The sequence below is a fragment of the Nomascus leucogenys genome, chromosome 20, assembly GCF_006542625.1.
Source record: "Nomascus leucogenys isolate Asia chromosome 20, Asia_NLE_v1, whole genome shotgun sequence".
Lineage (NCBI taxonomy): Eukaryota > Metazoa > Chordata > Mammalia > Primates > Hylobatidae > Nomascus > Nomascus leucogenys.
Window position 1 is genome coordinate 37,664,434 of NC_044400.1, and position 11,336 is coordinate 37,675,769.

Here is an 11,336-nt window from a genome sequence, read left to right on the forward strand (position 1 = left end):
ATACATTCGTCTAATTCTTTTTCAAAGTTTTTAACTTCTTTGCCTTTGGCTTGAATTTCCTCCTGTAGCTTGGAATAGTTTGATGGTCTGAAGCCTTCTTCTCTCAGCTCGTCAAAGTCATTCTCCGTCCAGCTTTGTTCCATTGCTGGTGAGGAACTGCGTTCCTTTGGAGGAGGAGAGGCGCTCTGCTTTTTAGAGCTTCCAGTTTTTCTGCTCTGTTTTTTCCCCATCTTTGTGGTTATATCTACTTTTGGTCTTTGATGATGGTGATGTATAGCTGGGTTTTTGTTGTCGATGTCCTTTCTGTTTGTCAATTTTCCTTCTAACAGACAGGACCCTCAGCTGCAGGTCTGTTGGAGTTTGCTAGAGGTCCACTCCAGACCCTGTTTGGCAGGGTGTCAGCAGTGGTGGCTGCAGAACAGCTGATTTTTCGTGAACCACGAATGCTGCTGCCTGATCGTTCCTCTGGAAGTTTTGTCTCAGAGGAGTACCCGGCCATGTGAGGTGTCAGTCTGCCCCTACTGGGGGGTGCCTCCCAGTTAGGCCCCTCGGGGGTCAGCGACCCACTTGAGGAGGCAGTCTGCCTGTTCTGAGATCTCCAGCTGCGTGCTGGGAGAACCACTACTCTCTTCAAAGCTGTCAGACAGGGACATTTAAGTCTGCAGAGGTTACTGCTGTCTTTTTGTTTGTCTGTGCCCTGCCCCCAGAGGTGGAGCCTACAGAGGCAGGCAGGCCTCCTTGAGCTGTGGTGGGGTCTACCCAGTTCGAGCTTCTCAGTTGCTTTGTTTACCTAATCAAGCCTGGGCAATGGTGGGTGCCCTACCCCCAGCCTCACTGCCACCTTGCAGTTTATTCTCAGACTGTTGTGCTAGCAATCAGTGAGACTCTGTGGGCGTAGGACCCTCCGAGCCAGATGCGGGATATAATCTCCTGGTGTGCCATTTTTTAAGCCCATCAGAAAAGCACAGTATTAGGGTGGGAGTGACCCGATTTTCCAGGTGCCATCTGTCACCCCTTTCTTTGACTAGGAAAGCGAACTCCCTGATCCCTTGTGCTTCCCGAGTGAGGCAATGCCTCGCCCTGCTTTGGCTCGTGCACGGTGTACTGCACCCACTGTCCTGCACCCACTGTCTGGCACTCCCTAGCGAGATGAACCCGGTACCTCAGATGGAAATGCAGAAATCACTCGTCTTCTGCATCGCTCACACTGGGAGCTGTAGACCGGAGCTCGAACTCATCCTTTTTTATGGCTGCATAGTATTCCATGGTGTATATGTGCCACATTTTCTTAATCCAGTCTATCGTTGTTGGACATTTGGGTTGGTTCCAAGTCTTTGCTATTGTGAATAGTGCCACAATAAACATACGTGTGCATGTGTCTTTATAGCAGCATGCTTTATAACCCTTTGAGTATATACCCAGTAATGGGATGGTTGGGTTATATGGTATTTCTAGTTCTAGATCCTTGAGAAATTGCCACACTGTCTTCCACAATGGTTGAACTAGTTTACAGTCCCACCAACAGTGTAAAAGTGTTCCTATTTCTCCACATCCTCTTCAGCACCTGTTGTTTGCTGATTTTTTAATGATGGCCATTCTAACTGGTGTGAGACAGCATCTCACTGTAGTTTTGATTTGCATTTCTCCTATGGCCAGTGATGATGAGCCTTTTTCATGTGTCTGTTGGCTGCATAAATGTCTTCTTTTAAGAAGTGTCTGTTGATAACCTTCACCCACATTTTGATGGGGTTGTTTTTTTCTTGTAAATTTGTTTGAGTTCTTTGTAGATTCTGTATATTAGCCCTTTGTCAGATGTGTAGATTGCAAAAATTTTGAGGAGATAGAGACACAAAAAACCCTTCAAAAAAATCAGTGAATCCAGGAGCTGATTTTTTGAAAAGATCAACAAAATTGATAGACTGCTAGCAAGACTAATAAAGAAGAAAAGAGAGAAGAATCAAATAGATGCAATAAAAAATGATAAAGGAGATATCACCACCAATCCCACAGAAATACAAACTATACTATAAACACCTCCATGCAAATAAACTAGAAAATCAAGAAGAAATGGATAAATTGCAGGACACATACACCCTCCCAAGACTAAACCAGGAAGAAGTTGAATCCCTGAATAGACCAATAACAGGCTCTGAAATTGAGGCAATAATTAAGAGCCTACCAACGAAAAAAAGTCCAGGACCAGATGGATTCACAGCCAAATTCTACCAGAGGTACAAAGAGGAGCTGGTACTATTCCTTCTGAAACTATTCCAATCAATAGAAAAAGAGGGAATCCTCCCTAACTCATTTTATGAGGCCCACATCATCTTGATACCAAAGCCTGGCAGAGACACAACAAAAAAAGAGAATTTTAGACCAATATCCCTGATGAATATCGATGCAAGAATCCTCAATAGAATACTGGCAAACCGAATTCAGCAGCACATCAAAAAGCTTATCCACCATGATCAAGTGGGCTTCATCCCTGGGATGCAAGACTGGTTGAACATATGCAAATCAATAAACGTAATCCATCATATAAACAGAACCAAAGACAAAAACCACATGATTATCTCAATAGATGCAGGAAAGGCCTTTGGCAAAATCCGACCGCCCTTCATGCTAAAAACTCTCAATAAATTAGGTATTGATGGGACGTATCCCAAAATAATAAGAGCTATTTATGACAAACCCACAGCCAATATACTGAATGGGCAAAAACTGGAAGCATTCCCTTTGAAAACTGGCACAAGACAGGGATGCCCTCTCTCACCACTCCTATTCAACATAGTGTTGGAAGTTCTGGCCAGAGCAATCAGGCAGGAGAAAGAAATAAAGGGTATTCAATTAGGAAAAGAGGAAGTCAGATTGTCCCTGTTTGCAGATGACATGATTGTATATTTAGAAAACCCCATCGTCTCAGCCCAAAATCTCCTTAAGCTGATAAGCAACTTCAGCAAAGTCTCAGGATACAAAATCAATGTGCAAAAATCACAAGCATTCTTATACACGTGTAACAAGCAACAGAGAGCCAAATCATGAGTGAACTCCCATTCACAATTGCTTCAAAGAGAATAAAATACTAGGAATCCAACTGACAAGGGATGTGAAGGACCTCTTCAAGGAGAACTACAAACCACTGCTCAGTGAAATAAAAGAGGATACAAACAAATGGAAGAACATTCCATGCTCATGGATAGGAAGAACCAATATTGTGAAAATGGCCATACTGCCCAAGGTAATTTATAGATTCAATGCCATCCCCATCAAGCTACCAATGACTTTCTTCACAGAATTGGAAAAACTACCTTAAAGTTCATATGGAACCAAAAAAGAGCCCGCATCGCCAAGTCAATCCTAAGCCAAAAGAACAAAGCTGGAGGCATCACACTACCTGACTTCAAACTATACTACAAGGCTACAGTAACCAAAACAGCATGGTACTGGTACCAAAACAGAGATATAGATCAATGGAACAGAACAGAGCCTTCAGAAATAATGCCACATATCTACAACTATCTGATCTTTGACAAACCTGACAGAAACAAGAAATGGGGAAAGGATTCCCTATTTAATAAATGGTGCTGGGAAAACTGGCTAGCCATATGTAGAAAGCTGAAAGTGGATCCCTTCCTTACACCTTAAACAAAAATTAATTCAAGATGGATTAAAGACTTAAATGTTAGATCTAAAACCATAAAAACCCTAGAAGAAAACCTAGGCAATACCATTCAGGACACAGGCATGAGCAAGGACTTCATGTCTAAAACACCAAAAGCAATGGCAACAAAAACCAAAATTGACAAATGGGATCTAATTAAACTAAAGAGCTTCTGCACAGCAAAAGAAACTACTATCAGAGTGAACAGGCAGCCTACAGAATGGGACAAAATTTTTGCAATCTACTCATCTGACAAAGGGCTAATATCCAGAATCTACAATGAACTCAAACAAATTTACAAGAAAGAAACAACCCCATCAACAAGTGGGCGAAGGACATGAACAGACACTTCTCAGAAGAAGACATTTATGCAGCCAAAGCACATGAAAAAATGCTCATCATCATTGGCCATCAGAGAAATGCAAATCAAAACCACAATGAGATACCGTCTCACACCAGTTAGAATGGCCATCATTAAAAAGTCAGGAAACAACAGGTGCTGGAGAGGATGTGGAGAAATAGGAACACTTTTACACTGTTGGTGGGACTGTAAACTAGTTCAACCATTGTGGAAGTCAGTGTGGCGATTCCTCAGGGATCTAGAACTAGAAATACCATTTGACCCAGCCATTCCATTATTGGGTATATACCCAAAAGATTATAAATCATGCTGCTCTAAAGACACATGCACACGTATGTTTATTGAGGCACTATTCACAATAGCAAAGACTTGGAACCAACCCAAATGTCCAACAATGATAGACTGGATTAAGAAAATGTGGCACATATATACCATGGAATACTATGCAGCCATAAAAAATGATGAGTTCATGTCCTTTGTAGGGACATGGATGAAACTGGAAATCATCATTCTCAGTAAACTATTGCAAGGACAAAAAACCAAACACCGCATGTTCTCACTCAGAGGTGGGAATTGAACAATGAGAACACATGGACACAGGAAGGGAACATCACACACCAGGGCCTGTTGCAGGGGAGGGGGAGGGGGGAGGGATAGCATTAGGAGATATACCTAATGTAAATGAGGAGTTAATGGGTGCAGCACACCAATGTGGCACATGTATACATACGTAACTAACCTGCACGTTGCGCACATGTACCCTAAAACTTAAAGTATAATTTGAAAAAACTATACTACAAGGGTACGGTAACCAAAACAGCATGGTACTGGTACCAAAACAGAGATATAGACCAATGGAACAGAACAGAGCCCTCAGAAATAATAGCACACATCTACAACCATCTGATCTTTGACAAACCTGACAAAACCAAGAAATGGGGAAAGGATTCCGTATTTAGTAAATGGTGCTGGGAAAACTGGCTAGCCATATGTAGAAAGCTGAAACTGGATCCCTTCCTTACACCTTATACAAAAATTAATTCAAGGTGGATTAATGACTTAAATGTTAGACCTAAAACCATAAAAATCCTAGAAGAAAACCTAGGCAATACCATTCAGGACATAGGCATGGGCAAGGACTTCATGTCTAAAACACCAAAAGCAATGGTAACAAAAGCCAAAATTGACAAATGGGATCTTATTAAACTAAAGAGCTTCTGCACCATCAGAGTGAACAGGCAACCTACAGAATGGGAGAATACTCCTATTATTTCTGAAAAAACAAGGCTAGTGAACTTTAGCATAGACTATATCTCTAATATTGTGTTAAAGCCAGGTGCAGTGGTTCATGCCTGTAATCTCAGCTACTCAAGAGGGTTGGATGGGAGGATCCCTTGAGCCCTCGAGACCAGCCTGGGCAACATAGATAGACTCCCCCCACATCTCTATTTAAAAAATTATGTTAAAATATAAGAATATTATGTAAAGACTAGGGCTTTCAGTGTTAAAGTACAAACCACTGTCTATTTTTGCTTCTCTTCTAGGCACTGCCTCCTTACCTGTGAGGAATGCAAAATAAAGCATGGATTAAGTGAGAAGGGAGACTCTCAGCCTTCAGCTTCCTAAATTCTGTGTCTGTGACTTTCCAAGTTTTTTAAACCGCTGAATTTGTACACATTTAAAATTTCAAGTGTACTTTAAAATAAAATACTTCTAATGGAACAAAAACATTGTGTCTGTCACTCACTGAAATGTATTCCGTGGAAGGCTCTCAAGTGAACTAAGCGTTACATGTTTTTCTGCTCTTTAAGAACATGTTGGGGCATGGCGCAGTGGCTCATGCCTGTAATCCCAGTACTTTGGGAGGCCGAGGCAGGCAGATCATTTGAGGTCAGGAGTTCATGACCAGCTTGGCCAACATGGTGAAACCCTGTCTCTGCTAAAAATATAAAAATTAGCCAGGCGTGGTGGCACATGCCTGTAATCCCAGCTACTGAGAGGGAGGCTGAGGCAGGAGAATCACTTGAACCTGGGAGGCGGAAGTTGCAGTGAGCAGAGATTGTGCCACTGCACTCCAGCCTGGGTGCCAGAGCTAGACTCCATCACACACGCACACACATACACACACACACACACACACACACACACACAAACATCTTAGGAATCCTCACACACACACAAATGACATTGCCCCCCGCCCCAACTTTCTTACAGCTAAATAAGAGAATTAAGTCTTCTCAGATTAGCCTCTATTATTTCCTTTACTCTGGTTTTTTTTTTTCAGTGTTTTAAGTTCTCTGACAGAGAATTGGAATTAATGTTGAAGAAGTTAGGAAGTCATGACCCCAAGAAAATTAATGTGTATGGAGATAGAAACAGGACGAGACTGACTTACAGGTATGAGAAGTGCTTCCTAAAATGTAGGAGCAACATTTTTAACTTAGTGAAAAGTGTTTTGTTGGAAAGGGTCATAATAGGAATCAACTATCCTTTCAGTGCTCCGGGTGACCTTACGGTTTAACAGTGGAGTTTTGGACGTGACCATTGTCTTTTTGTTTTTTTTTCTGAGACACGGTCTTGCTCTGTCACCCAGACTGGAGTGCAATGGCATGATCATAGCTCACTGCAGCTTCAACCTCCCAGGTTCAAGCCACCCTCCCACCTCACCCTCCCAAGTAGCTGGGATTACAGGTGTGTGCCACCATGCCCGCTATTTTTGTAGTTTTTCTAGAGATGGGGTTTTGCCATGTTTCCCAGACTGGTATTGAACTCCTGAGCTCAAGCAATCCACCTACCTCTGCCTCCCAAAGTGCTAGAATTACAGGTGTGAGCCACCATGCCTGGCCTCATTGTCTTTAGGTTATCTGCTTAGCAAACGGGCACATGCTCGTGGGCAGCCCTCAAGAATGGGGTTCTTTTATATACTACTAGTGGCCTGAAGCAAGAAACACAACTTCCCAAACTGTCTCTCATTTTGCCCAAGGAACAACTTATTTATGGGAGGAATCACTGGAATAATTAATACATGGAATGATAAATTTAGAATTCTAGGCAGTTCAGAGGCAGCCAATGCAACTCCAGGGGTTGGACTCCTATTCTCCTGTCAGATTTGTTGCATGAAAACAATAACAAAATCTGGCTGGGTGCAGTGGCTCACACCTGTAATCCTAACACTTTGGGAGGCCAAGGCGGGCAGATCACTGGAGGAGTTTGAGACCAGCCTGGCCAACATGGTAAAACGCTGTCTCTACTAAAAATACAAAAATTAGTCAGGCGTGGTGGTGCATGCCTGTAATCCCAGCTACTGGGGAGGCTGAGGCACAAAAATCTCTTGAATTGGAGAGGCGGAGGTTGCAGTGAGCCAAGATAGTGCCACTGCACTCCACTCTGGGCAACAGAGTGAGACTGTCTAAAAAAAAAAAAAAAAAAATTAAGAAAGAAAGGGAAAAAAACCCTTCCATGTGGGAACCTTTTGTTTTATGTATGACTGGTTGTCTGAGCCCTATAGAAAAATTACTCTTGCATCTTTGCCACTTCTCAGAAGAATGCTTTATATATGTATCACCATTTATATCAATATATAGGCAAGGTGCAGTGGCTCACACCTGTAATCCCAGCACTTTGGGAGGCCAAGGTAGGTGGATCACTTGAGGTCAGGAGTTTGAGACCAGCCTGGCCAACATGATGAAACCCCACCTCTACTAAAAATACAAAACTTAGCCCGGTGTGGTGGCACATGCCTGTAGTCGCAGGCACTCAGGAGGCTAAGGCAGGAGAATTGCTTGAACCCGGGAGACGGAAGTTGCAGTGAGCAGAGATTGTGCCACTGCACTCTAGCCTGGGTGACAGAGCAAGACTCTATCTCAAAAAAAAGAAAATATAGATAGATAGATGATTGATAGATAGATAGATAGATAGATAGATAGATAGATAGATAGATAGATAGATAGATAGATAGATAGATAGATAGATAGATAGATATACTGATATATATAAGGGGTGTGTGTATGTACACATTTGGGTTTTACTTAATACATCTTGAACATGTATCATGGACGTTAAAATAGAAACTTCATTAAAAGTTAATCGTTTACATGAAATATTTTATTTTAAACATCAAATTATACAGGTTTTAATTTTTACATGAATATTAAGTGTAAGCCTCTTTTTATATTACGTATGCTATTTTTTTCAGTCCATAAAGTTTTATTTCTGTAAATCAGAATGCAAAGCCAATATCCTATCATCTTAAATGCAAGTTTAACTCTTGGCTCTGATAACTAGCAGTTGGTAACTCTTTGTTATCTCAGTTATTTGCAAAAATTCAGAATTGGGCACATTTATTTCCTACTCCCCAGAAAATGATTTCCCAGGGATCAGAACATTTCACATTGCTTAGCACAGCAAGTCAATGTAAGAAATCTATCCCAAGGTACTGGGGAAAGATACATTTATTTTATTTATTTTTATTTTTATTTTTTATTTTTTTATTTTTTTGAGACGGAGTCTTGCTCTGTCACCCAGGCTGGAGTGCAGTGGTGAGATCTCGGCCCACTGCAAGCTCTGCCTCCTGGGTTCATGCCATTCTCCTACCTCAGCCTCCCTCGTAGCTGGGACTATGGGCAACCGCCCCCAAGCCTGGCTAAGTTTTTGTATTTTTAGTAGAGATGGGGTTTCACCGTATTAGCCAGGATAGTCTCGATCTCCTGACCTCGTGATCCACCCGCCTCAGCCTCCCAAAGTGCTGGGATTACAGGGGTGAGCCACTGCTCCTGTCCGATACATTTATTATTGTTGAAAGGAGCATTGTTTTTACTGCTGACATCTTCATAGTTCTTCTCAATCAAATTGGGTTTATTGCTTGGGCTTTCTACTTTTCCTACATAGAGAAGTTATTCATTGAAGCAGTTTATCATGATGATCTATCTTAGAGTGAAAGAAAATCAATAAGGAAAAAACTGGAAGTTCATCCAAGAGGCCTTGATTATTCTGCTGCTATTTTTTGGGGTTTTTTGTTTATTTTGTTTTGTTTTGTTTTTCTGGGGCGGGGACAGAATCTCACTCTGTTGCCCAGGCTGGAGTTCAGTGGCACAATCTCGACTCACTGCAACCTCTGCCTCCCAGGTTCAAGTGATTCTCCTGCCTCAGACTCCTCAGTAGCTGAGATTACAGGCATGCACCACCACGGCCGGCTAAATTTTCGGCATTTTTAGTAGAGACAAGGTTTCACCATGTTGGCCAGGCTGGTCCCAAACTCCTGACCCCAAGGGTTCCACCCACCTCAGCCTCCCAAAGTGCAAGGATTACAGGCATGAGGCACCGCACCCAGCTGCCTATCTATTGTACATATTAGAAAGCTAGTACCTGGGGGAGAATGTCTGTTTCTTGTGTTAAAGGAACAGCACCTGCCTTTTGACATTTCACCATTACCAACACTCATCACAACGCTGGTCACAAGCTTATGAAAGCAGTACCTTCATGATAAAAAAAAAAAAAAAAAAAAAACCTTGGAAAAGAACAGCAAGATAAAATCATAGATAAACTCACGCGAAAGAAAGAACTGATGAAACTACACGGTAGTAAAAGTTGGATGTCTAATCAATTTTATTGGCAAACTTTCCCTAGGATGATATGGACTGACATTCTACAGTGAAAACAATGCAAACCTTCCCATTATTTTGAATTTGGCTAATGGAATTTAAAATGTAACATTAGTTTGTCCATGGATGCACCTGTAAGAAGAGACAAACTTGATATCTGAAATCAGCAAACCTTGTCTAACACATTTGTAGTTCCTCTAGACAACATAATAAAATGTTTTTAACATAGGGTAGTGACACTAATGAAAATAAGGAAGACCCTTATTCAACCAGAAAAGATCAAAATGATTTGCTTAATTCCATGCACCCCCATGGCACTCCAGTGACGCCTAGAAGTGTGTTTCTTTCTTGGCTTACATACAAGTGGATGCCTAGAAAGGATGCTTTCAAGATATTTTTTAGTTTCAAAGGCATTAACCAAACATTCCACCATTAGCTATGGTGATCATTTGCTCTAAATTTTGCCTCAGTTTGTGTGATCCTGGAGTTCAAAAGTTATTACTATAAACTGTATTCTAATGAAATGTATGTTTTACCATTTAAAAAATAGTGGAATAATCCTTTTGTGTTTGCTTCTCTTATTAAAATAGATCAGTTTCCAGAAAGACTCATATGTTATAGGTATTATATTGTATATTATTACATATATAAATAATATATGTAGCATATAATATACTGTATATAATGCTTATTATATATTTTAAAATTCTCACTTAAACAAAGATATTCTCTTCCTTTGCTGTCAGAATAGTTCATCTAGCTTAACATTATGAAAGTAATAAAAATGTATCTTGAGTGATTTGATTAATAGTAATAAAAATGTATCTTGAATGATTTGATTAAGTAATGAAATGTAATGCAAATGTCATGTAGGCAATTTCCTTGATATTCAAACAATGCAAACTGTTAATTGACAGAAAACCTCTCCATTTTGGAACTCTGTCCCAAATTTCAACTATAAAATTCAGTTTTGTAGACACTTGGAGTTGGCAGAGATTTCAGTGATTAACTCAGAGGCTGCAAAGAACAGGACCAGAAGGACAATGTAATTGAGTGAAGCTGAGCTAGTGGCATATTAAACAAAGGTGTATTCTCCACTTCCACTTCCATATACAAAAATAGATAAGCCCACTGTTGCCAAATCTTCCACTTGTTCAATATTCGGTGCAAGCAAATGCAGGTTTTTATGTGAAATCTCCCGGTTTTAAAATATTCACATTCTTTCATATATTTAAATATTGAGCACTTATTCTGTACTAGGAACTGTCCTAGGTCCTAGGAATATAGCAGTGAATACAACCAACAAAAATCTCATCCTCCTGGAGCTTATATTCTCATCACCAGTTCTTGGCTTGGGATCCAATCCAACCCCAACCCCGCCCCCCACAAATGGCAGCACTCACTGTGGAAGTCTCCTCTGTACTGTCCCAGGAGGTGAGATTTCAGGACCTACATACATACTTCCAAGGGAAGGACACCTACTGCTCGACACTGCAACCCAGTACACTGCCCAGCTGTTAAATTCTTCAGAAAGTCTTATGGGGAGCCCAAGTCTGCTTCCCTCCTGTTCTAAACTGGAAATTCCTCCAAGATAGAAAGTGTACTCATTTTTTCTTATCTCTGAATCCTCAAGCAGCATACTTGCAGAGATGGGCATTTCATAAATGCTTGTCAGCTTAAACCTGTAATTTGCCTGTGGCTACAAAATACAATT

The 11,336-nt window shown here is 41.0% G+C and overlaps 1 protein-coding gene across 2 annotated transcripts in view; it reads left to right on the plus strand.

Annotated features, from left to right (window-relative positions):
- Positions 1-5,750, plus strand: part of OCIAD2 (OCIA domain containing 2) — a 29,881-nt gene extending 24,131 nt beyond the window's left edge. For both annotated transcript variants that reach the window (XM_003258439.4, XM_012499772.2), the window contains one exon: positions 5,567-5,750. In XM_003258439.4, coding sequence (XP_003258487.1) covers positions 5,567-5,648 — 82 coding nt within the window. In that variant the 3' untranslated portion in view covers positions 5,649-5,750. The remainder of the gene's footprint in view (positions 1-5,566) is intronic.
- Positions 5,751-11,336: the final 5,586 nt, after the last annotated feature.